Here is a 26,679-nt window from a genome sequence, read left to right as displayed (position 1 = left end):
CAGCTCATGCTGCACCTCAGTACCTGTGAACCTACTCTGTTTCTTGAGGTTCCCTCCTAGAAAATACACGCTGGAAACCTGCCTAAGGAGGCCCATTGCCAGCTTCCATTTGCATCCATCAGCAGATCCATCATCCATCTTCCATCCAGCATCCACTGCGCCTTTCACTTCCTGTCATCCAAACCATGCTCAGACTGCCTCCATTCCCTTGAAGAACCCACAGCTTTGAAAATCTTGTTAGGTGTCACTAGAGTTTTTTTAGACTCTTAAACGGTAGACCTGACTCTGCTTAGAGCTACCACAGCCGCTCTTGAGGCCTTCCATCTCACAGAGCTGTTGGCAGGGCTTGTTTGAGCTGTCTAATGTTTTCACAGAATCACAGAATTGTAGGGTTGGAAGGGACCCCTGGAGATCATCTAGTCCAACCCCCCTGCCAGAGCAGGGTCACCTAGAGCAGGTTGCACAGGAACGCGTCCAGGCAGGTTTTGAATGTCTCCAGAGATGGAGACTCCACCACCTCTCTGGGCAGCCTCTTCCAGTGCTCTGCCACCCTCAAAGTAAAGAAGTTCCTCCTCAAGTTTAGGTGGAACTTCCTATGCGCAAGTTTGTGCCCGTTACCTCTTGTCCTGTTGCCAGGTACCACTGAAAAGAGCCTGGCCTCATCCTCCAGATCCAGATGTTTCAGCCCAAATGAATAAAACAAAGGCTATGAAACAGCCCAAAGACTATTGCCGCGGGTGTACTGTATGTATCCTGTGGAATCTCATCATCTCAACCATGTTTTTGAGACTCTGTTCAACTGGCCAGATAGTGCTGGCTCTATTCGAGTGACCAGGGCCAAATATTCCTCTGAGATGCAAATTGTGCTGGGTTGACAGACATAGCTTTGTGACTGCAGGCTTCAGCTCATGGTGCCTAAATTCCGACGCCTTCCCAACACTAAAGGAGAGGAACAGTTCATGCTGGTAGAGACCTATTTAATTATAATCCCCTACCATAACACAATAGAAAACAATTATGAACTACTGTGTGTCAAAGCTGATGAAGCAAGTAATCATCTAGCTTGACCACACAGACTAAAAAATAAATCCTGTTTTAAATAATCTAGTTTCAGTGTTTTTGTGGAAGACCTCTTTATGAGTAAGTATTTTTCCTTTCTCTTTCATATCATAATTTCTTCTGTCTTTATTTAATAGGTGGGACGGGCAAAAGATGAAGCCCTAACAAATCAGCTGATAGACTATCTTATGGGAGAGAGTGATGGCATGCCCAAGGTATTGTAGTTTTGTCACTGCTATTGTGTCATATGGCTGTGGTGCAAATCTTTTGAGCTTATTTTGTCCTAAAATTTTTGGTAGACATAGGTACTGTTTTAGCTTGGTTTCACGTAAGCAGCAAGACTTCTGTGATAACTCTGAGTCACTCAGCCAGTAACTTCAGTTTTAGACTTATAAGAAAGGCAGTAACTATCTTAGATATAATCATCTTTCTCCAAGCTTTATAAAAGTGGGTGGTTGGACAGAGGAGATTCAAATTAATGCTTATGCTGAGGATGGTCAGCACGTGTGTGTCTCAAGACTAACTACAGCACTGATCTCTTCTCGCAGTGTGGGGAGTTGGTCTAACTGTTGCAGTGGAAGAAAGTAAGATAGTAAATAGGAGATGAAGAACAAAAAGCCAAAGATGATCAGGCTACGTTAGTTCCTGTTTTCCCACATCAACATAAGACATAAAAAGTTGTGCACAGATTTTCAAAATTGCCAGCTCCCTGTTGATTTCTGAAGTGATGAATGACCGTGTTTTCAAAACTAGCTTAGCTCAGAGCAACTCAAAAATTTACTGAAATCACTGGAAAATGTAACGGCTTCGTGTGGATGTGCATATGACAGTTAAACACTGTTTAAAAACCAATTATCTTTTTTTTTTGATTTCTTATTATTTAGAAGTATTTAGTTTAAAGTTTGAATTAATTGTTCATAGAGTCAGTTTCATCTGCAGATATAGGCTGTAGTTCTGTAAACTAAAACACAGAGTTTCTGTTCTGTGCTGGAGAATAAAATTACATATTTAATTTACGATAGAAAATTTAAAAAAACAGGAAGCACATTTAAAGATTTTTGGTGACAGACCTTCCTAACATGGAAGTTTGATTAACAGTGGGAGAATAAAGTCCTGTGGACACTGATTTTTATGTTTTCACTCATCATTGTCATAGAAAGTCTTCTTTATATCTTTAGAACCTTACATTTTTTTCTTTTATGCTATTTAGGAGGTGCTTTGTGAGATAAGAGGTGCTGTGTGCTATGAGGCTTCTTTTAATGTCATGTGATCAATTAGTAAAATATAGATAGGACCATTACCCTTTCTTCCAGGTTTCCTGCTCCTTTGTTAAAAGCAAACCATTCACTGGGTGTGCTAAAAGGCTTTTGGCAGACTGGTAGACTATTTCATCTTTTTCTCTCTTGTATATACCATTTTGGGAGTTGGAAGATACTTGCTGACAGATTTTTGTGTATTGTTTGCCATAGGTTTGGTAATAAAAGAAGAGGATCATTCACAAACTAAGTAGAACATATATTAGATCTGTGCTATATATACAATACAAGAAGTAGACTTTGACCATATGCCATTGGTATGATTTTTTTTCCAGGACAGATTAAAAGTGTCCACTGTAAACGTGATGTTAGACATCAGAACAGCAGCACTTGAGGTTAAGATGCCAAACAGCTCTCTTGCAAGTAACTGCCGATGGGCTGTCTGCTTTCTCTGAGTTTGAGCTATAGAAAAACAAGCTTCACAGTCCATTTTTGGCTTTGATGTCCATAGAATTTATGGTACATTCAATCATATTTAGTCTTGAGTTCATGGAACTAAGTGGCTGAGCCACTTCAAGTTTTACTGCCTGTTACAGCAGAGCTTGAATGTGAGCTAAATGGCGCTGCACACATGTTTTTCTGCTATGAACACCAGACCTCAGGTACGGACATTGCAGTCTGCAATTAATTCCATAGTCAAGGAATTTAGTGTCATGCAAACTCACAGTAAATACATTCAGGTGCAGAATGATATGTATGGAAGAACAGATTCTGCCTTACTGAGGGGGGTACGGTTTGGTAATGACGGAGGTGTCATGGTCTTGGTGCAGTAAGTTTATTTCACCCCTAATACTATCTCATTATTATTATTTACCTCATTATTTACCCATAATTTGTAATGTGAACATTAATAAAACTATGAGAGAAGCAAAACATAGTGAAACAAACGAAATCCAACTGCAAGAGACCAGAAGAGAATGAAGCTGCTGAGGCATTAGATGAAAATTAGATGCATAAGCAAATGTAATTTCACATTTATGCTGAAAGTTGGTTGGACAGAAACTGTCGCATCCAGTCTCTTTTCTAAGAGCAGCAGCCTAGCCGTCTGCATGGGACTGGATAGGGGAAGTGAGCTACATTATGATCTCCGTAGTGAAGAGATTCTGAAGATCTTGGAACACACTTAGGAATTTTGTGAATGCTGTAATTGCCATAATTAACCTTGTTTTGAACGTCAATGTAGAGCTTTCTTTTCCTTGTTTAAAAGCTCTCTCTTGTTCTTCTGAATGCTTTAATCCAATCTGCCATAGTCTCTCTCAGTGAGTAACATAATTTTACTTTATCAAATCATACGTATTTGTTTTAAAAATCTGCTTTAAAAACAGTTCATCTTTATCCTTATTATGCTATGGAGACAGTGGTTTTGAAATTATCAAGCAAATGGGGTTGGTTTTAGAGAATAGCAGCTTTTATGTGGTGTTATTTTTGTAAAGCTGAAAGTAAGAGTGAACTTAAGTAGCCACGCAGCAGAAACTTGCTAATCCTTTCAGTGTTGAACTTCAAACCAGATCATTGCTCACAGCAGCCTGGTTGCTTTAAATCTTCTGCAGCCAACAATTATGTGGGATTTTAATGAAGTACCATATTACCAAAATTATTATGCTTGCCAAAATTTTTCTACGCTATTGTCTGACTAATTATGAACTATTTCTTAAATGTGGTATGTCAACTATTGTATTTGTTAACTCTAACATGTAAAAATTCTTAATTTGTCATGTGTGTTCATTAGTAATTTTTCAGGGAGTATTAACTAGCAAGGTTCTGCTGCATTCTGTGTGCCTATTTTCTAAATGCATGTGTTTTAAAAAGCAAAACTAAATTAAAATCATGGCTCTCTAATATTAAGATCAGTTAGATGCGATAATAAATTTTTTCAAAGACCTTAGGAAAGGCGTTGTCAATTGAAAATTTCTTCCTGCATTTTTTGCTTTTAAAATGGCTAACTTTAAACATAAGAATATGAAAGTAAAACATAAGGCTAATTTTCTTAAATGCCTTCTACTTTTATATTTTTCTACATATGGCTGCCATGTGAGTAATTTAAATATGTTATTTAAGTAAAATTAAATTAGGGATATGACAAACACCATGTAAGACCACTAGTCTGTGCTGGGGCAGGAGAAAAGGGAGAAGCATCCCGGATGGGGGAGAGGTGCAGCCTTCTGCGGTCGCCAGTGGAACGACCATCTGTGGTCATAAGGAGGTGTCAGAAGTTGGGAAGAATTATATCATAACCTACCATTCATAATAATTTTTATTTTACCCCACTTAGGGAATAGCAGTTTTCCTTTTTAAGGCAGTTTACCGTGGATAAATAATATGCATTAATTTAAGTAGTTGTGGTTACTTTATTATCCAGATAACTATTTCATTATTGTTAAATTATGGTTCTTATGGTGTTCGACCTTGTGATCATGCATTACTTAAAATCCTGCTCCATCGTTAGTTTAAAAGTAATACTTTTGGTCACTTAATATTTTTCTTTATATTGCAAGTTAAAAAGAAGAATTTGACTTGCCTTTTTTCTTTCTGTATGCCAGTCTTTCTCTCTTGCTTTTATTTCTGTGATTTTTCATTGTTTTTTTCCTTGCTTCTCAAGTAGAGAGTTAATCTTTGCAGTCATCTTCTTTATAAGGAAGCGTCTTTATATCTTTCATATTTCTGTTCCTTTGCATTTCTGGGGTTTTTGCTATGTGTTTGAGACTTACATATAAAACTCACACAGTATTCCAAAGAACAGCACAACGTTGATTAATGCAATTCTTTTTAATTTTTATTTGTGTTTGTTTTTACTACTAATATTGCAGAATTAGTTGGTTTGGGGTTTTTTTGCTAAGCTGTCTCTATAAAGCGAGCGGTGTCTTTTTTTTTTTTTCTGATTTGTATATTTAAGTTAGAACCATACCATTATATACAATACTTCATCTTAATTTAATCTGGATTTACTAGTTAAAAGGTGATCGTGTACGGACTTTATTTTCTTATTGATCCCATTTTAGAAATCACTGCTAAAGTTAAAATAGTGGCACTAGCCCAGATGGTGTTTTCACTTATTACTTCCTTTTCATTATAAGCAAGGTCATTTTATTTTGTGTTTTAGCTATATTTTTAGGAATGACCTCTTTTTTTCTCAAAATCCTTATGAAAGACCAATTGTCTTTTCTCGTGTTGATTTCTTTTTTTTTTTTATCTAGTCTGCTAGAAATTTAAGTACACTTCACAAAACTAGAACTCATTTGTTTTCTCCAATAGTGACATCTTGTTTATTTAAAGCTTTGTTTTTAAGTTATTTCACTAATTCTCCTGCTGTTGAATTGTTTGTTCTTGGGTGAACCCATTGCTACATTTGCCCTTCATATAATGTATCAAAAGTACATATTATAGCAAATTATAAATTTTATGCATTTTGTTAGCTGATTGAAAATCAGCTTTGAATTTTGATATTGTTTATTTTGTTTATGCATTTTGTTAGCAGCTTGAAAATCCCCTTAATTTTAAAGCTGTCTTGGATGTCTACCATCTGGTTGCAGAACAATACACTCTTTATTGGCCAGATTTTGTCATCCTTATCCACACTAAGCAATGTTTGCATCTAGATCCATAACACAATTTAAGCATTTCTAGGAAAATTTGTATTTCTAAAAGGAGTCCTTTGGTTCTTTTCTGACACCATAAATGCCTACCTGCCCAAAGTTGTTGGGTTTCCACCCGTATGACAATCTGTGTGCCCAACGGTCTGCGGCTTTCTGCGTCCATATTGACAGGGCTTGGCAACTAACTGCCACAACTCAGTCAGGGTCCTCAACGTGGGTTTTTATCCCACTGTCCTAATGGCCAAAACTTGGAGGGGAACGTAGCACAGCTAAAGCGTGTTGATGTGAAGAGCTCTTCATGAAACAAGCCAGCGTGTCCGCTTTCCATGAAGAATGTGGTGGTGGGATAGGCAAGTAAAGAAAGGGATTCAGCAGTATGTATTCGGTATTAATTCCTTTTGTGTTATTTAATTAAGGATGCCAAGTACCTATTCCGCTTATACATGGCACTAAAGCAATACAGAGAAGCTGCCAGAACTGCTATAATAATCGCCAGGGAGGAGCAGTGTTCAGGTAAGTCTGTTTTCCCTGATATGACGACATTTCTGACACTACATCCTTGCAGTACTTAGGGTACCATTATTTATACAGGATTATACTTAAAAAAAGACATGTATCAGTTCCTTTAATTATATTCAAGTTTAATTTTGAATTTGAAGTAGCCTTTGTGAAAAGGTTGGGACTCATACCTATATATTAAATATTGGGGGGAAAAAAATTGTGGGAAGTATCTGCGTTCCTTATTACATTCTAGTAAACACAGAGATTAAGATTGTTTGCAACTTTACTTTTTTGTATATCACAGATCTTAGAATTGCAGTTTCTACATGCAGTTTCTGACTTGGATACTGATCCTTTAGTCTTTGCAAATGATTTTTTCAGTGGGAGATGTGCACAGATGATTTCCATTGAAGGATCAGTACTGCTTGCTTAGGCCTTGTTTTCCCCTGTAGTAGGTAGCTGAAGTTAGAAACAGAAAAATGTGATAAGAAGAGACAGGGCTAGAAGCAGAATAGCTATTGCCTCCATTATTTGCTCTCCTCTGTAGCCATGGCAACCGCCCTACCATAACACTGCTTGCTTTTCATTTCAAGTAAGTTAAAATCTCTGTAAAGGAAAAGTAGAGGACTCGGGAACAGCCCAGGCAAATTGACATTTATGGGCTGCTGCTCAGCGTTGGGCTAAGGAGTGGAAAATCACTTAAACCCTTGGCCAGCATCATCACCCAATTCATTGTAGCAGTGAATATTTATAGAATCATACAATCGTTTAGGTTGGAAAAGACCTTAAAGATCATAGAGTCCAACCATAAATCTAATACTGCCAAGTTTACCACTGAACCGTGTCCCTCAGCACCACATCTGCCCGTCTTTTAAATACCTCCAGGGAAGGCGACTCCACCACTTCCCTGGGCAGCCTGCTCCAATGCTTGATAACCCTTTCCATGACGAATTTTTTCCTAATATCCAGTCTAAGCCTCCCCTGATGCAACTTGAAACCGTTTCCTCTTGTCCTATCACCTGTTACTTGGGAGAAGAGACCAACCCCCGCCTCCCTACACCCTCCTTTCAGGGAGCTGTAGAGAGCGATAAGGTCTCCCCTCAGCCTCCTTTTCTCCAGGCTGAACACCCCCAGCTCCCTCAGCCGCTCCTCATAAGACTTGTGCTCCAGACCCCTCACCAGCTTCGTTGCCCTTCTCTGGACCCGCTCCAGCACCTCAATGTCTTTTGTGGTGAGGGGCCCAAAACTGGACACGGCACTCGCGGTGGGGCCTCACCAGTGCTGAGTACAGGGGGACGATCACTTCCCTAGTCCTACTCACCACACTGTTCCTAATACAGGCCAGGGTGCTGTTGGCCTTCTTGGCCACCTGGGCACACTGCTGGCTCATATTTAGCTGGCAGTCGACCAACACCCCCAGGTCCTTTTCTGCCAGGCAGCTCTCCAGCCACTCTGCCCCAAGCCTGTAGCGCTGCGTGGGGTGGTTGTGACCCAAGTGCAGGACCCGGCAAGTGGCCCTGCATTTGTGCTAATTATGTATGCAGGAAATGTAAAGGCTCAAGGGTTTAATTATTTACTAGCTTCTCTGAATCTGAGAACTTTTATCTAGAATGCAGTATCCCATGCTATATTTCATATTCCCTAATAGTATAGATGTGTTGTGCAACAGTGTAATAATAAGCACGATGTTTTTCTCATTAAAAAGCACCAATCTTGCAGTAATTGTTTCCTCCGCAGAGGCACAGTTTTAGATTGTCCCCCTCTTCCTTCAAGAGATTTCAGTGAGTTTGATTATGAAGTTTACACCAATAAAGTTTATTCTTTCCTTAAAAGTCAAACTGTTTGGTATTTTCCTTTGGGTATGGCATTTTATGCGCAATTTTCCTTTAAGTTGTTTTTATGTAAGCACACGATTTTAAGACTGATCCTATTATACTCAGAGTCAGTATAACAACCTTGAAAAATTAATGTCGTTTTCCAGCAACTAGTTCTGGAGCGGTATTGAGCTGCCTCACATGAATTCCACTGTTTGATTTAATTGCAGCGTGTAACAACACATAACAAATTGCTCTATAGAGTAAAAACGTTTGCTGATAGAGAAAATTAGAAAGCTGGAGGAAAAAGGTCTGATGACATAACTGAATCTGAAATTTTCTTTAAATGCCTCCAACTGCAAAGAGTATGACTTCCTTATACTCTAATAATGAAAAAAAAAAGCAAACAAAACCCAAAACAACGTAAACCAAAGCAAGAACGAACAGCAAGCTTAGACTAACCATGCTAAGCACTGGTCATTTTCAGCTAGGTTGATAATTTAATTAAATTCTAAAGTTTCTAGACAATGCTTGATAGTGACCTTGAAGCAGTATAATCTAGTGAATTAACGTTCAAATTTTAATTGTCTCTGTGAAAGGTTTGGGGTTTGGTTGCAGAGGCAAGGAGATGCCAAAGCAAATGATAAAGTAAAAGTATGTTAAATTAACATTTAAACAGCTTTTGAATATTTGATATTGAAGAACAAAAAGAGGTAACATCTCCAAATGCTCTAAAAATACCTCATCTCCTCTTTATTGTGGAAGCAATCTATTGGCTACAGCATCTTCCATTTTTTAAATTTCATTCTATGCAATTGTCATCCACAAATGCCTTTTGCTACTGTTCAGATGACTTCTCCAAGTGTAGTTTTTTTTCTTACTTAACTCCCTGTCTGACATCATGTAGGGTACGGTGACAAGCAACTGCTTGTGACTTTCCAAAGAAATTGTCATGCAAATGTTTTGCTCTAAGAATCAATATAACTTCCATAGATGTCATTAGTAAAGAAATTGTTACAAAAAATTAAATTCACTGTTCAGTGTTGTTTGTTTTTAAGGAAACTACCGAAATGCACATGATGTTCTTTTCAGTATGTATTCAGAGTTAAAGACCCAGAAGATTAAAATTCCTTCTGAGATGGCTACAAACCTTATGATTCTACACAGCTATATTTTAGTGAAGGTAATGAATTGAGAAACTGAATTTATGCATGAATTGCACAGTCTAATTTATTGAACTGTATATGTGGATGCTCTCTATACGTAAATTACTTTGTCATGTAAGTTGTATGTGAGAATCCAAGTGTGTGCTAACAGGGACAATCCATACCCTTTGGTTGTTTCTGCCTCTTTGATTAGCATATTCTTTTTTAAATGATGAATAATTAAAAACCTGCATCTGGCTTCCTTTATTTCTTTTGCATTCATACTTACAAATACGTTATGCTGCTAGTACTATTATACGTTGTTATTATTATTCATAAGCAGATCGCTGCTTTTCTGTAAATGAGATGAAGCAGGGGGGGCTCAAATGATTTCTAGTAGTTAACCCCTGGCCCATCAGGATGTCTGTTCAGCTCCAGCCAGCTTCTGCCCTCCCTCCCTACCGGCAGTGAGGCAAGAGCGGGCAAATGGTGGGCTGGAGGCCAGAAAGACACTTCTGGGAAAGAGCCACTATCAAGTCTCTGGTCCTTTCTCTGGCGCAAGATACACCTCTGCTCGGTTTCATGAAAGAGCCGTGGGCGTTCAGCTCCCAGAAGGATGAACGCCAAGAGCAGGCTGCAGGAATTACTCTCTAAAGGCTCCAGATAATTTGATACGTTTGTTGTATTCCAGACGCACGTGAAACGTGGTGACCACATGAAGGGAGCACGTATGCTTATCCGGGTAGCCAACAACATCAGCAAGTTCCCGTCACGTAAGTGCTGGCAGCAGAGGAGCATGCTGTGCTCTACAGGACAATTCATTAATCGTTGCGTTAGAAGGTACATTCTCCTCCTACGATCCTGTAGGGCACACGAGAAAGTGTAAATGCAGAGTGTGCTCTGCTGTCCTCCGCAGGATAGCGCTTTGATATATACGGCCTCCAGGATGGGTTCCTCACCAGCAGTTTCATCTGTCCTCTCCCACCATAACCAGTACTGAGCTGCCTGAACCACACAGAGGCTCAGGATCGTATGTAATGAACTGATTGGTTCTGCAACTTCATCACAAAATTCTGATCCATCTTCTTTTGAAAATACCGTTTGGGTACCTGGAAAATGTAGTCTAAAATGTAGACTTTAAACGGGGCAGACCGGATTAGGGAGAAATGGTTATAATCCAAACATGCCTGCTGCCATGCTGGGCTTCAGAAACACAAGGCAGTGAGAGGTGGAACCATGATTTTCTTATGTTTGGTTACAGGAATTGCACAAATGGCGCAACTGTGTACCATGAGGAAGAAGTAAAATACCCTTATTTTTCATCAGTACATTTTTAGCCATATTAGCTCAAAGGCTTTCCACGTGTATATAGGTAAATAAATATTTCACATCATTGTTTCATTCTCTTACAGACATTGTGCCAATTTTGACTTCAACTGTAATCGAGTGTCATAGAGCAGGATTGAAGAATTCAGCCTTCAATTTTGCTGCGATGTTGATGAGACCCGAGTATCGTAATAAAATAGATCTTAAATACAAAAAGAAAATTGAAGCAATGGTCAGGTGAGTGATGTTAATCTGTACTTTCAAATGTACACAGTATCAAGGCTTTATTTGTTATTTTTGTTCATAAAGCCTATGGGCTTGATCCTGATTTCTTATTATTTCACTGTCTCAAATTTGGAAGGCTAAGAACCATTTCCCCCCTTCTCTCAAAATTAAAGGCTCTTCTGTTCCCTTGGATGCGATAAACCTTAAATGCCATGTGTATGTACAATGCTTCCTAACCAGCAGCAACGTTTTCCATCTCATCCACACAGACGTGAGTGCAGCCTTACAGCTTTAGTTGTTCTCTGGTTAGGAATGTCCATGTAAACTTGGTCGCTGCTGCAGCATGAGCAGTGTCCTCTTCTGTGATTCAGGCGACTGAGTAAATGGCTGAGGTAAAAAAGAATGGAAGGGCAAGTAAAATAGATGGAATCTTGACATTTTCTTCCTTATCTGAAGTTCTGTTTTGACAGATCCTAGACAATATTTTCTGCCAAAGGAGGACGCGTAGGTGAGCCTATAAGAGCAGGGCAAGCATATATAATGCTTTTCTTACTTATTCTAACAGGCTCTAACCATTTTGAGGCTTAGGGACTTGCTGAGCCCCTGGGGGTGTTTTAGGTATTTATTAAGTCTCTAAGTTCTTCTCCATGAGCTTCTCCAGTCTCTCTGCTTGAAGCCATGTAAATTTTTAGCAGCACGTGACTCCTGTGACAAGAAGGTCCATTGTGCCCAGACTGGTCCCTAGCTACTTTAACGTGATGCCTCGTAGTTTTCCTGTTGGGAGAGATCTAGCCTTTTGTGTGTCACTTATGATTTTATAGCCCTCTATTTTTGCTTATTTCCCCTCTACCAGTTGTATTTTTTCAGGACCTGAAGTGTTTCAGCTTACGTAGCTATTTTAGCTCACAGCCTTTCTGTGATACTCTTTCACGACCTTTCTGGAGGAGGCAGGGCCAAAACTACACTGAATTTAAGATTCAGTTCAATTTAAGATAAGAGCAACCCATGGACTGATGTAGCAGCAGAATGAGTCGCTGTTCCAGCCTACTTCATTTGCTTTGACTGTTTTTAAAGTTCTTTGAAGCTGGCTCTGGCCTATATCCACCTGAATACTATGTACAAGCTGTGTCATCGCCTTGTTTTCATGCATAAGCATGCCGAACAGCAGTAGGTTACCACAGATGAGCACTGCGACAACTGTTTGTCTTATTCTGTTCCATGTCTTTTAACCACTTTTTTGAAAGTCATGCAAAGTTCTTCCCTATTGCCTGCTTGTTAATATTTCTAGAACATTCCAGTATGTTCCATCACTGTTAAAAGCCATTCCTAATCTAGCATGTTTATTCATACCGCAGGTTTCTTGAGACAAAGGAACAGGCCGTTTTGTGAGGGAAACATACGTGCCCAGGCTAGTAAACTGAGAAACCAGGCTTTCTAATTAGGCTAAGTACCGAAATAACTAAGGAAGCCATCTAATTGTCTCCAAGGTTACTAGGTTAAACGTTAGAAAAGACGCATCCTCTTCATTGGAAAATATGCTAAAAGCGAATCCAAGCTCTTTATCTATAACTGTTCCATGGAAGATTAAACGTCACACAAGAAACCTGAAAAAAGGTCTCCCCCTGCCCCCCCACCAGCCCCCAGGTGCCGTGATGGCTGGATCAGGACCATCATTCTGACCCACACTTGGCTGAAACAAGCACCAAACTCTGTGAAAGGCAGTTACGAGCTGTAGAGTCCTACCAGGATGCCACTTTCATGGCTCATTACTTCAATTCTTTGTGGTCACTCCTGTCACAGAAAAACACTGAAACAGAGAAGCCATAGCTTTATATTCTATACATATAGGTCATGAGTTTTGAAAGATTTCAAAGTATTCTGATCTGTTACAGATTTAAAAAGGTTGTACTGTTTCAAATTAAATGGTAAAAATAACCTATTTCTGAGTTTACATAATTGTGATGAAGCTTGGTTGATAGTTAAAAGGAATTATCTGGTAGAATATAAAATGGCAACGGGAAACTATGAAAATAACTCACAGAAAAAGCCCTTGCTAAACATCAAAGGCATTGTAAAACATCTCCGGTCAAGTTCAACGTGCTTGAGGTTTTTATTCACGTTTGTATCTTACTTCTAGACGCCCAGACACAACAGAGGCAGAGGAGCCAACAACAGCCTGTCCCTATTGTGCGTTCCAGCTCCCAGAGTGCGAACTTCTGTGTCCCGGCTGTAAAAACAACCTCCCGTACTGTATTGCAACTGTGAGTGGCTGCAGCACCAGAACGAACACAAAGCTTTTCTTGCCTTTTAAAAATAAGTTCATCTGAACAGCTTTGGTTTGCCAGTAGCTTCAAGCTAAACGTTTTTGTGGGTTGGTTTGCTGGGGGTTTTTCCCAGGCAGTTACCAAATTGGTGAAAAAACATTTTTGTTGTCTTTAGCTATCGTAGGGTGTCCTTATTTGTCACCTACAACAGCGTTGGGTGCAGCAGGTGCCCACGGGAGAAGGCAGAGACAGGACTGTGGGGTTGGTGCCTGCCCAGCCCTTTGCTGAGGTGCTCCAGGGCTCAGAGCAGTCACGGCCGAGATGGACATCTCCGTCTCTTCTTCCATGTGCAGGAGCTTGTGGAGAGCACAGCTCTCCCCCCATAAACCCCACGCTGCCAAGACTTCAAATAATTAAAAAAAACAGCCCAACCCACACCACTTCAAAAATCTGGTTTGGGCATTGCCCAGAATTTTTAGGCACTTCCTGGGTTAAGTAACATTCAGCCAGTGACCTCAGGATTTTACATTACTGAGCCTAACAGAAATGAGAAGTTTTAACGTTTTTGTCTCAGGCTATACTTGAGACCGTACTGAAAAGGTATGGATGGGGTACATCCCAGGGGAAGAGCCCTGCCTCCCACTGCTAACCAGCATCAGTACAAAATCCTCACACCTCATTTTAACTAGGTTCAGGTGATTTATCACACTAGAACTACAGAAAAATCAAAATTTACATGAACAGGAACCAAATGTTGGAGTTAGCATTCTTTATTAAAACTAAAGAATTACATTTTACAAAAAAAAATATATTTATAGCAATTATCTATTTTTTTAACTTTATTGGTTTAGCAGAATAAGATGACCAGTATATTTTAAAGTATTATCTTAACAAAAAACCACAAGGCTTTAAAATATAGCTTTACAGGCCAAAGGTAAAGTACAGATTCACGTATATTTCAAGTTATATTTATTAAGCTCTGTCTTGGTTATAGTTCATTTACATCACAGGTATTTGTAACATCATTAGAAATACAGCATTTTCAAATATCTTATGAGAGTCAGTGTCAAAAGAGTCTACTGGATTAGAACATAAATCTCTCAGTATAGTTCAAGGTGCTGTTGCGTTTTAGAGTAGTGAAAAAGTTTATATGAATTCTTTGTATCAAAAGCAAATTAGTAAACCACACCGGAACAGAGGAAATAATTTCTGATTGAAGAGGCGAGTGCCAGGCAGCTGCTATGTCACAAACTTGATGGCATTGAATGCGACCTCTTGGGTTCAGGTGACGTGGCTTTGGGGGCATTTTTTGAATGTCACTGCACCACCAAAAATCGCAGTTGACTTACATACATCTCGAGACACAGGTCTACAGCCAGCATTCTAGAATTACCAAACTAAAAGAATTTTTAAAAGGTTTAATTCCACACGTTCTTAGATTTCTTTTTTTAAAAGAGAAATGAGAATTAGAATGAAAACACTGCATCTCGCAGAGAGCTCCTTTTCTAGTTACAGAATTTTTACAGCGACGCTATTATGGGTTTGGTTTTTTGATTCCTCAGGATCTGTAGAACGCGGTTGCTGAGACTTTTTCACAATCACGGGTACAAATCTCAATGCCCCGTGTACCAGGACGGCACATGCCGTTTAATGACTTGTGGCTGTTGCGCGCAGGGTCGGCACATGCTGCGAGATGACTGGACAGTCTGCCCCACTGTGACTTTCCTGCCCTGTACTCAGAATTCAAGAAGTAAGTTGGGATTTGTTTTCTGTTGCAGGATTCCAGTGTTTGTTCACATTTTAGCAAACTCCTCCATTTGGTACTAAAACCATGTAACAGCTTGCAGGGGGGAGGGTGCAGAAGAGGAATATCCCTTACTTGGTAGTCTCGTCTAACGTACTCACACCTCACTTCACTTCAAAGCCAACCAAAAACTATGATAAGAATTAACTCAGCTGGCGCTGCTGGGCTCCAACAACAGGAGCAGTACTGAAGATGGAGGGGAGGGGGCTTGGGTAGGTTTCTCAGCTCCTTGCCCGAAGAAGGCCTGAGAGGAGGGGCAGGGGGAACACAGGCACAGCAACAGTCACCAAAACAAACAAAACACAGACAGAACGGGGTGTTAGATTATCGTCCCCAGTAATCGTCTGTGTGAGAGGGGGACGGGATAGCTCTGTTCAGGTGTCGGGCACTGTGAAGCTGCAGAAGCATCATGTTCTAGCCCAAGCTCCTTTGCATATGTTTTAGTTGCCAAGTTTTCCTCATGCCCAAGCAAACCTCTGCAGCGTTCCTCTCAGGATGTTAGTTCTCAAATGTTAAAAATGAACAAACTTTGCTACGCCTAGACGGAAGCGGCCATTGCTCTGGCCTGTATTTGTTACACAGCACAGGTCAGAACATACTCTATGCTCTCTGCCTCAGGCCCAGCCCTTCATCTGAAAAATGTTAGAATTATCACTTGACTGGTCACCCTTCTTTTGAAACAGCATGTTACAGACCGAAAACGTATGTCCAATGTGTTCTGAAAGGATTAACATTGTTCATCTTAAGAAAATAAACGACTGCACACAGTACCTCAAACCAGAAGATGGGGACCAATAAATTCAGGTATGTGCTAGAGCCTGTGTTTTTTTACTTAACGGGGCTCATTCGAGAGGACATGGGGAGTTTTTCCCAGCAAGGGAAATACAGCATTCAAAAATGCAACTTACAGCCTAGGGCTGTCCCTCGGGTAACTGAAGCCCAGCTGTATCGCCTGTCTGCTCTCAGACGTACAAACACCAGTACCTTCTGCAACTGCAACTAACCTGGTTATTAAATCATTCCAGTTGGGAGGCTTTAAACCAGCTTACCTCTGTGATCACGTTACCATCTGCAACATGTTCTGTTTGGAACATGTTCCTGAACGCCAGTTGTGCTCCAGTAGCGCAGAGAACAGTTTGAAGATCTCGGCATCATCAAATGCATCTAGAGATCTACCAACAAGCCAAGGAGCAAACCAGCAACATGGTGTTAGCTTGAAAGACTCATATTTCAAAGAACGAGACAACTGCTCTGTCTGTACCACACACTCGGCTACAAGACTTCAGTTTTGTTAAAGGAATGGTAACTGAAAAGGAGTTAACAAAGAAGTTCCTCATTAATTTTGACATTTGAAGGCAGATTTCCTCGTGCAAACCTGATGTGAAAAGTTACAGGTCATAGTAATGCACAAGTGATAATATAAGTTCTATACACCAAAATAACCTCATTTTTGTTAATTTCCTTTTTTCTTTCAGTCTGAGAAAACCTCGTTGTTTGCTATCACAGTCTTTGTATCTTGGGATATGACTAACCACCTCTTTTTATTTTCAGAGCTGCACGCGTTGGCTGGCAAGCGGCGGGGAAAGCTCTATCACTACATTACGCATCTTTTCCCCACTGGGATTTAATAACAACAACCAAGCCACTTCTATTTTGTGATAGCCTGTAAATATTTATTTAGCTTTTGATAAATTTTGTACTTTGATTTATTATAGTAATAAAACTGATTGATGATTCTTCTTACCAAGTAAAATTTGCATTTTATCTGCACCAAAGACAAACCAAGGGACATTCTGTGTTACGTGAGTGGCAAAAAAAACCCCTAGTGTTCTCTTTTTCAACATCAGTTCTGAACTTTTATGAGTATTTTCTATTAAACATTTCTTACTTTAAGTATTCCTTTCTGGTTTTGATTAAAGATACAACTCATACAAGCACAGGCTCCTCAAGTTTTGGAACCAAACCCCTCACTGCTTTTCTCTATCTTTAACTGAACAAAAGGGAAGTTGTAGGAAGAGAATAACACCACGTCCTGTACATGAAGGGAAGCCAAAACCTTGGAAGAAAAGGGGGGGGGAGGAGAGACAGAACACTCCATGAACTTAACCAAAACTTTAAAAGACTCCTGTGAAACCTTTTATTGTAAATTTATACACTGCTTAATTCCTGTAATGTACAAATACGCAATTTAGATTGGGGGCAGGGGACTTGCATCATGTACTATTTACAAGAGTAAATTCACCACATAATGTCAGGGGACTTATTAAAAAAAAAAAAAAAGAGTAAAGTCCTAGGAAGACTTAGCGTAACTGCCAGGTAACTAAGGATCATATTTTCATTGTGTTTACGCACCCCAGTGTTTGTGGCACAAGGGCATTTCTCACTTGTAACGTCGCAGCACGTCAGGAGTCAGCACCGCGCTGCACAGAGCGCGCAGCGGCTCCACCGCCTCTATAAGAGGAGCGGTTCCAACGCGCTGGGTCTGCTTCCCCAGCTCCGTCGCTGGATCGGTTTTATGTTCCTGCCAGAAGTTAGATAAGCAAAGCTGCATCCAGAGCAAGACTTTATTTTGTTTAATGTCTTGTCTTCTCTTTTCTTTTCCCTTCTTTTTTTGTTGTTTCTTCATTTTTCTCTCTTTTTGGCAACTTGGAAGACTTCGGCTTTTTTTGCTACAAACAGAATACACAGTTTCAAATCCAACTGCACCCTGACAAAAGCATAAGTCAAAATGCTATAAGCGTTAAAAGAAAAAGCTGTCTCTTCCCCTCCCCTTTTGGGTATCAAGTTTTTAAATGCCACGGAGAGCACAGACTCTACAACACTCAGTCTTAACGGCCGAGCACAGTTCCCTGATTTGGCGATACAGACAAAGGGCATTGCTGGCATTGCCGTCTGGGATAACCACACGCCAAGGCCTGTGGCTGCTCCTCACCAATGGCACCCTCCCCACCAGCACCGAAAATACTACTAAGTTTTGGAATCGGATGCCATATTCACAAATTTACAGCGATGCCTCGCTTGGATCCAACATTCAAGCAGAAGTCAGTGGATGGAAATAACAGACTTTTTCACACCACTACTAGTTAAGAATTCAAAAGTTGAGAGATGATGTATTCAGTAGCTACTATCAAATACTTTTTTTTCATTCAGATGATGTTATGGGTCCCAGAAAGGTAACTAAAACCAAGAAAACAGTTTAGCATGGTAATTTAACACTGAGGAAACTAAGTCACCTTAATCATTGCATCACTTTCAACAGTATCTTCCTCATCCTCATCAGACTGGATCTCTTCCACATTCAAGCCTTCGTTCAGTTCTAAGGTCACCGCAGATCCCGACTGCCTTTTAGGTGTCTTGACAGAATGAAGTGAATATGGAGTGAGATGCGCCTCTTTGTTGTAGGCACGTGTAAAAGCTGCTTTGACCTGTCAGGGTGGAAGGAAACACCATAAGCATCAGCTTAGGAAGTGCTGGTTGTTAGCTAACCAACTCTTGGCTAGGGATTCCACATCATCTTTCCTTTGGGAAGATGGGACCAAAAATTTGTAGAGGAGGACACTGTCTCAAAAGGACAGAGAAAGCAGCTAAGAGCTGTATGGTGAAGGCGCATTTTAAATGAGTCCTGCACAATTCTCAGACTGTGCATCTCCAGATGCTTCTTGCTTAGGCCTCCAATAATTTCAGCACTGTTCTGCTGCCACCTAATCCAAGTCCACCCTCAGCAGCACTGAAGACCCAGAGCAGCCTCTTCAGACCAGGTGTAAATACCCAATAGTGTAAGTTTAGATATCAGCAGAAAAGATTCTTCTCTTCCCCGAGCATCCACCCTGAGATGGGGGAAATGACGGTTCAGATCTCGCACCTGCCCAGTTTGTGGCAGGGACTTGAGCTTAAGCTCACCTTGTGCCAGGTGAGAGTCCCACCCACAGAAGGGGACTAGCTGGAAGCACCACACGAAGTTCCCCCGGGTCCGGCAGTTCAGCCTAACTAGACTGCAGAAGGTGGAAGCTGCAAGCCAGCCTTGTAATTCAGCGCCCGCACTGCAACAAATAGAGTTGCGTCCCTCCTCCTTTGTACAGTGGTAAGAAAGGCCTGAAGGTGATAGAGCTTCGACCAGGAGCTTGCTGCTGGAAAGGTACTGGCTTTGCCTGTCCCTTCTACATTCCACTGCTGTGCCCCAGACACGGCCGACTCCCAGCAACCCTTTACACCGGGAAGATCAGGTGTAAGACTCCTGAATGAAGCACAGCCTGGCTATCTTTTAAGACATACCCCAGAACCTTTGGTAGCATGTCTGACAGCTGATCTTGCAAAGACTACCATGAATTAAATTACAGATAATAAGCAGCTGCACCAACTTCAGCCTTTCATCAGCACATCTGTATCTCACCTTTTATTCTAGGCATTTCTTTTTAAAGATACAGAAGAAAAGGAAAAAATTCCCTAGTGAATTTTACCTTGGGATCCAGCTTTGAAAAAGGACTGGGTTTGCCTCCCCATGTGCTTATTTCCATGATATTTTCAATATCTTCTTTCATCAAGCAGTAAGAGTCCATGAACGTTATAGTTTCTTGTACGCCATCTGCTCCAAGGTCTTTCAAGGGCTGGACAAGCGCATCCCGCAAATAGGGCAAATACTCCATGTTTACTGTCCTCTTGCACGCCTGGGTCCTTTGTCAAATTGAAAGTAGTAAGTAAATCTGTACAACCACCACCACTCACTTCGAAACACAGGCAGCCTGTAGCTAAGGCCCTCAGCAAATCGAAAAATCGGCTGCCTGAAGAGTTAACTGTAAGTTGTAGCGTGCCATTCCTTTTGCTATACCTGCATCCGGGATAACCAATGCAAGGCATTCAGACACTGTTTGGTTGGACTCGATGATCTTAAGGGTCCTTTCCAACCATGAAGATTCTGTGATTCTGTGACACCGAACAGTCTGGGGAAAACACATCCCTAACTGAGAAACAACAGCTTCGCGGGGGAGGGGGAAGGTTACAGTACTGCTGAGTACACTAGAAGTGTTTGCAGTCCGACAGATTAAGTGCCAATAAAGTGTCACCAACAACGTACAAGCATATTGACAGGATATACACTTCAGTCTGTACCCAGCACAGCAAGGAGTTAACAGTAAGTAATGAACTACACAAGAACTAAATAATCCGTGTCGATATGAGGAAGGAGAATGAAGAGGAGGAATGTTGGTACTACCTGAGACTCATGTGCATTGCCAGTTCTTGAATGATACGATCATGTTTGCCCGTGGATGAAAATTTCCCCAGCCAGCTGGGAAAGACAGGAAACTGGGACATGTAACCTCTCATCAGCTCCCCTGGGAGAACGCTTGCATAAATAGCCTGAAAAAGTAACACACGTGCCAAACTCAAATCACAAGGGATCAGTCTCACTGACACCGTGACATACTACCCTACTTGTCTGCACGAAGGGGGATAGTGAATACAGTTCCACAGGGCAAATGGCTCGTTTTAAGAGAGCTCTTTCTTGGTTGCTTGTTTCTGTTCAACCCCTGTTAGGTTACAGCTTCATCTCTTGTACCACCCTATTTGCTACCATGTTCTAAAAATATCCGTGAGATTATCTGTGTTTTAAAAGCCATTTAAAAAAAGGAAAGAATAAAAGCCTGTTCATTTCCCATTTTAGAGTGCAGTCAGACAGCTGACTTCACACAAATACACGCTGCAGTCGCCAGCAGATGGACACCGTGAAGGAGACATTTCCAAAGAACACCACAGATCTACATAAACTCAGCCAGGCAAGTTCCTGAGCAACTCATCTTTTTGGACCTCCACTAAGCAGAGGGGGGGACTAGATGACCTCCAGAGGCCCCTTCCAACTTAACCTATGACAGATTCTCTGATAACAGTCAGAATCCCTTAAGCACAAGTCTTGTCAATGTTTCAGCGATTGTTAAAAGTAGTACAGTGATGAAGCTTCAGTCCTCCGTGCTTTGGGAGAAATACTGGCCCGGCAAGAGGCTGGGAGAGGACACATAAATCAGACCGAGTAGGCTTGTGACTGCACGTCAGAAGTGACGTGTGCCATGTGCTCCTATGCTCCATGAAGAAGCTTCAAACTCTTCCAAGTTTCAGAAGACTTAATTTCATAATACAGTGTGGGTTCAACAATACGAATATGGGAAACAGCTCTACTCACCAGCAGAGCAGAGAATACTACATGAAGCATACATTAAAATTATACTGAAACACCAGGTTTTTTACTTTTACACTGGACTCCCAAAAAAGCACATAAAATAAGTGTTAAATGCTCACCTGTGTTGGAAGAAGATTCCAGTTTTGCTTGCTACGAATCTGCTTGTCCACTATATCACCATCACATATACTATCAGCTGCTCTACTCAAAAGCACCAAGTGCTTCTTCAGATTTCCTCTGGGGAAAAAAAAAAAGCAAAGTTGACTGTATTACAAAGCAGAAATATCCAGGTGTAGGTTTTAGTCTAGTTTTACTCCCTGACACAAAAGCCTATGTCAGTTTAGGGTATGCAATAACTCACCCAGCAGCGGCTGGTTTCACATGTACATAGTTCTCTTGAACAAAGAGAGGTGCCAGGGAATAATCATGGAAGAACAGATCCGATTTGTCTATAAGAGACATACGAGAAGCCTCCTCTCCTGTTGCAAAAACCTTCCGGACAACATCAAAAGGGCCCTAAGTAAATGATATTTCAAGAAGTCAGTGGGCTGCAGGTCCACTCAAACAGTAACACACAGCACAATGTCAACAAAATTACTTTAGTGATGGTACCCAACAATATCTGGTTGGGTCCAGTGTTCAGTATTTCCTTCCTAGCGCTTTGCCAGTTTTGAGAATTGTGTTTTACCTCTGAAATTAAGAGAATTTTCTCCTAAATAGAGGACTTGGGATGAGAAGTATGAGCTTCGTGATTGCATCTTACATCAAAATATATACTCAGTCCTGGATTTATTGCTCTTCAAATATTTGTGGCAAGTTTGACAGCTCCCTGCATCTGGGCTGTTGGTGCTTTACTTCACAAGTTGCTTACAAAGCCTAGTGATTATATCACAATGACAGTAAAAGCCAATCCAGTATTTTACACTTACCAGTTTGATATCCTTTTTGGCTCTGCCGGCATCCGTTTTAGCCTCATCATAGGTCAATGATTTATCTTTTGCACACCACATATTAAGGTTATGTAAAACCTAAAGAACAAGATTGACAATTTGGTAGAATAAGAGCATTTAAATGGAAGACTTGAGCAGAAAACAGCCTGATCTCCATATATAAAAATAATAACACTGTTCAAATACCACATTGAAGTCAAGGACTTGTAAACACCATGCCCTCTGAATGGACACTGATAGTGAATTGGTACTGACCTGTCTGATGTCCTGATTTGCTGCCAGGATTATCTCTTGCATAGCAGGTGGTGGAATTTTTAAACCTTCTTTAAATGCAATAGACATCATGGCACCCTGTAACGCACACAATTGAGAAATTGTCACCAGAGAATTCCTATCCCTACAGAACACATTGACACATCTATGAAAGAGTGTTAGTGTGTTTTTATAGGTTTTTAAAGGATGTAAAATTTAAATTTTCTCCCATAAACATATGTTATCCTTTGTCATTGATATAAAAAAAAGAGTGCATGATTGTTTAAAAAAATATTTGTATATATTTAAGATAGACTTCTAAATCTGAAAGGCTTTGGGATACTTCATTCTTTGGGAAGAAAAACTCAGACAACCCACTTTGAAAAGCAGAGTTACTCACTGAGGTGATTCATTAAGTTTTAAGTGGTGTTTCCAATTCCATATACTTTCTGCCACACGAAGAGAGAAGTTACTGATGGTAATTCAGTGCAGCCCGTACAGCCACAGCCTTCTTACCTTGATCTGTTCTAGACGAGGTCTCTGAAAACGAAGATCAAAACAGTAGTGGACCAAGGAACGAATTTTAGGATGGTTGCGGTCATTACACATACAGATGATGGGTATCTTTGTGTGTCTAATCAAACCAATCAACTCCTGTGATTTAAACACATTACAATTATTACATCAGATAATTCAGAGAATGATTCAAGTGTCATACCAAGCAGCATTAATCCCCGCCTTAAATCAGATCCTTAACTAATGCAAGTCTATAAAACTCTTCCTACTGTAACCATGTTTCCACACAGTGAAAACCGAGTCCCTCTCCTGCTTTTTCCACTTACTATTCTATTCAGCTGCAATAAATCTTCTGTCTACCCACTTCCAGCAACCATGTTTAGACTGTTCTTCATGAAGCAATTAAGATCACTAGCCCAGAGGAGAGCTGTCCACGTGCAGAACTAGATTCAGTTCAACCTGTGGCCTACGCCCAGAGGGAGCACGCATTTTTCTGACTGCACCCTGCCGCAAGCACTGAAGGAGCAGGAAGTAAAAAGATCATCTCTTCCTGCCCAAAGAGCTCAACCCTGAGGCTTCAGCATCATTAGGCTTACCAGAACAGACTTTTTGCCTGCTCTAATGAAAGTGAGATTCAGTTCAATTTCATATTCCTGCAATGTAAATGTCTGCATCCGAGCTAAAGATCTGTGTGCCTTTATTGTGAAAGGATTGTATGTGACCACAGGAAATCTTCAAAAGTTAGAACTGGAGCTGCTAAGGAGAACAAAGGGTAATACTGCCTATGCTCCATTATTTATTCAGTGTTACTGCCTACTGAAGACAGCAACTGTCACAGCCAGACTACAAACCTCCCACTGCAGGTAGATGTCAGCTGCAGAGACCTGAGGATAAATTCACTTGTCCAGAACAAACATCTAAAGCACATGCACCCAAGTGCATTGCTCCAGGTTTCTCTTACAGAAGCATTTTTCCCCCGCCTCTACCAATGCATACTTATCCTTACACAAAGAGACTTCTAAAATAGGTCAAATAAACTGTATGCTACAGCAACTCTCTATGGACCATGGGTTAAGGACAACAGACTGGCCTGAAATATTTTGTGCTGTATCTAGTATGAACTCTTAGCAATGGCATACGCTAGTAACTATAGCAGTTTCACCTGAATCCCTCCTCTGTCTTCATTGCCTGCCATACCATCCACTTCATCCATGATCAATACATGTTTCCCGCTAACTGATGAGGATGTGCCTGAAAATGAATATGGACAAGAAAATGAGATGGGAATAAAATAGGGTCTTGCTCAGAGTTTTCCCCAATGCTTTACAGGTTAGGTAAGCCCATCCTAGACAACTGAGGTGGTGGTGAACCTCTTGCTCCACCGCTTGATCACGTGAATCTATGTTCACAGAATAGAACTGACCGTAGTCTTGTGTCATCTTCCAAGACATGCAACAGAAGAGCAACTGCAGAGTTCTTGAATAGTTTGCACAGGTTAACAACTGATTCTACTAATTGCAGGATTTAATTCTACAATTGAAGATGAAATACTAAATGAAGCCATCCCTATTAGAGCTGGATCCCTCCACATGATAAGCAAGTTAAATTCCTAATGCTGTTGTGTAATGAGGAAGCTCCATCCCTCCTGTAACCAGACTCTTAACACAACAAGAATCCTCCTTCAAACAATAGACGTACCAGAACAGAAGTCTTTGATGCTGGTGTTGTTAAGCGATTCAGCAACTACTTCCTTTAGACTGTTCTTACTGCGAGTGTCACTGGCATTCAGCTCCACATAGCTATACCCCAGTTCCTAGTCCAAACACACAAACCACACAAAAAAATGAGAACACAGATCAGTGAAAGAGCACACACATACTCATAATTAGAAACAGTTATTTCAGAGTTCCAGAAGAAAGCTCTTACAACATGGTTTCACATATAATTTGTGGCTTTAATTCCTTTCTTCCCTTATACTCATTTTCTCTAACACTCCAAAAATATTTATAACCTGACAAGGAACAGATATGCCCAGAAGAGAACCGAGGGAGGGGGGGGAGGGGAAGAATTCTCAAAAACTGTCAGTGGCACAGATTTAGTTCTGAAGGATTAACAGAACTGCCACCAGGGATAGAACCAGAACTACGAGCCAAGGCTGGCTAAGCTCCATGGTATTTCCAGCTGCATATCAAAGTCTTAAAAACGTCAGGACAAGAAATGTGCCACATCCCTCTGGGAGGTGAAGGAAAGAGAAGCTTTTAACTATTCAAAGGGCTAGGAAACATGGCTGCCCCAGCAGTCCTAACACTTCAGAACAGGGCAGGGCTGCATGTCAGTGCCTGGAAGAATTTAACCCAGCTGCTCCTTTATCAGCAAACTCCCCTGCCAGGGGCATGCAGGCACAGCAGTGAGCTGCACACAGCTTGGTTCCTGCAGCTTGAACCACCCTGTTTTATGTGGTACTCCAGTGGAGCACCATGAAACGCTCTGCAGACCTGAAGAAGCTGTGAACAAGCTGAGCTGGAAGCTAGAAGCAAGAAAAGACCATGCCAGCGCACAAGCGAGCCCAAGTCAGCACATCCAGCTTTTCTGCAGGTCTGGTTTTGGGTGCAGCATCAGCTTGTTGGCACAAAGCTCTAAGGCGGGGGGGGAGATTGGGAGTCACTCTATACAAGTCAAATATTGAGGTAAAAAAATCATTCCTTCCCAGCACAAAGATGAGATAGCTGACAATAGTTCTCAACCCTTCTAAGCTGGTAGTATCACATTCTAAGGAAATTCTTGCAAGTCAGAGGAACAAAAATAATCTGGAACTTGATACAACGCTACTGTTAATAAGTTCCCAGCTGATTCTCAGGACACAGTTAGTGGAACACAGTGTCCCAGCTAAGTTAGGAAAAAAATAATTTCTAAATTCAGATTTACAAATGGACACATAGCCCTGTCAACTTATCTCATCCTAAAGTAGTACCGGAATTTAGAATGAGTCTGGGAAAAATCTCTTTGTTAGATATATAAAAAACACAACAGAGTCTGTCATCAAACTTTCAAAAAGCTTGCCAGAATTCAACCCCCACTAAATTTAGTGCAAATATTCTCCGACTTGTTGAACTACTGTTAAAACACTCACGATTTTTGAAAAATCATTTCCAGTGGCCCAACATACTGTGATATGTTTCCTTCGCAATACAACAGAAGGAAATGCAGACACCCTTTGCTATCTAAACATCCACATATTTTCACCTGTAACCCTGTTCTCAGCAAGCAGAATTAGGCTGGGAGCAGACCCTGGTAATTCAGGGATATCTACCTGCACAATGTATCTGTATCCAGATACAGCATCAATATATTACAAATGGTGCTGGGAACAACTGTTAATAACAACTCACCTTACAAACCAAAGAAGCTGTAGTAGTTTTACCAACTCCAGGTGGACCAGAAAGTAATGCTGCTTTAAAACCAGTACCATCATCTTTGCCTCCAGTTTTATTGGTCTTTGCTATAAAAGAAGATTCCAGGTTTTACCTAGGTATGTATTACAAAACAAACTGCATACTTCATGTAAATCTTTAAAGATATCATGCATCACTAGAGTTTTTCCTCATCTAAGGCTTGATATGAAAAATACATACACATCTGCATCCTAACCATTTGGGGAAAAGTTGTTTAAACCATCTTAGTTTAAGACTTGCAGTGATTCTAAACTGAAAAACAGCCAAAGTGCTACTCATGTAATATAACCATT

The 26,679-nt window shown here is 40.8% G+C and overlaps 2 protein-coding genes across 5 annotated transcripts in view; one reads left to right on the top strand and one right to left on the bottom strand.

Moving 5' to 3' along the window:
- Window positions 1-16,800, top strand: part of WDR19 (WD repeat domain 19) — a 47,482-nt gene extending 30,682 nt beyond the window's left edge. Inside the window, 9 exon segments of the mRNA XM_054203600.1 lie at window positions 1,197-1,274; window positions 6,385-6,481; window positions 9,342-9,466; window positions 10,120-10,201; window positions 10,841-10,991; window positions 13,117-13,240; window positions 14,918-14,951; window positions 14,954-14,993; window positions 15,731-16,800. Of these exon segments, the coding sequence (XP_054059575.1) occupies window positions 1,197-1,274; window positions 6,385-6,481; window positions 9,342-9,466; window positions 10,120-10,201; window positions 10,841-10,991; window positions 13,117-13,240; window positions 14,918-14,951; window positions 14,954-14,993; window positions 15,731-15,845 (846 nt within the window). The 3' untranslated portion in view covers window positions 15,846-16,800.
- RFC1 (replication factor C subunit 1) overlaps window positions 16,694-26,679 on the bottom strand; it is a 41,943-nt gene continuing 31,957 nt past the window's right edge. For all 4 annotated transcript variants that reach the window (XM_054203603.1, XM_054203604.1, XM_054203601.1 and 1 more), the window contains 12 exons: window positions 26,324-26,433; window positions 24,633-24,747; window positions 24,097-24,185; window positions 22,935-23,072; window positions 22,422-22,517; window positions 22,146-22,244; window positions 21,578-21,732; window positions 21,336-21,453; window positions 20,257-20,402; window positions 19,505-19,718; window positions 18,281-18,472; window positions 16,694-17,716 (listed from right to left, as the gene is read on the bottom strand). In XM_054203603.1, coding sequence (XP_054059578.1) covers window positions 17,621-17,716; window positions 18,281-18,472; window positions 19,505-19,718; window positions 20,257-20,402; window positions 21,336-21,453; window positions 21,578-21,732; window positions 22,146-22,244; window positions 22,422-22,517; window positions 22,935-23,072; window positions 24,097-24,185; window positions 24,633-24,747; window positions 26,324-26,433 — 1,568 coding nt within the window. In that variant the 3' untranslated portion in view covers window positions 16,694-17,620. The remainder of the gene's footprint in view (window positions 17,717-18,280; window positions 18,473-19,504; window positions 19,719-20,256; window positions 20,403-21,335; window positions 21,454-21,577; window positions 21,733-22,145; window positions 22,245-22,421; window positions 22,518-22,934; window positions 23,073-24,096; window positions 24,186-24,632; window positions 24,748-26,323; window positions 26,434-26,679) is intronic.

Source organism: Rissa tridactyla, chromosome 5 (genome assembly GCF_028500815.1).
Source record: "Rissa tridactyla isolate bRisTri1 chromosome 5, bRisTri1.patW.cur.20221130, whole genome shotgun sequence".
NCBI classification, from domain to species: Eukaryota; Metazoa; Chordata; class Aves; order Charadriiformes; family Laridae; genus Rissa; species Rissa tridactyla.
Note: the sequence above shows the minus strand (reverse complement) of the source record. Positions and strands in the feature narration are given on the sequence as shown.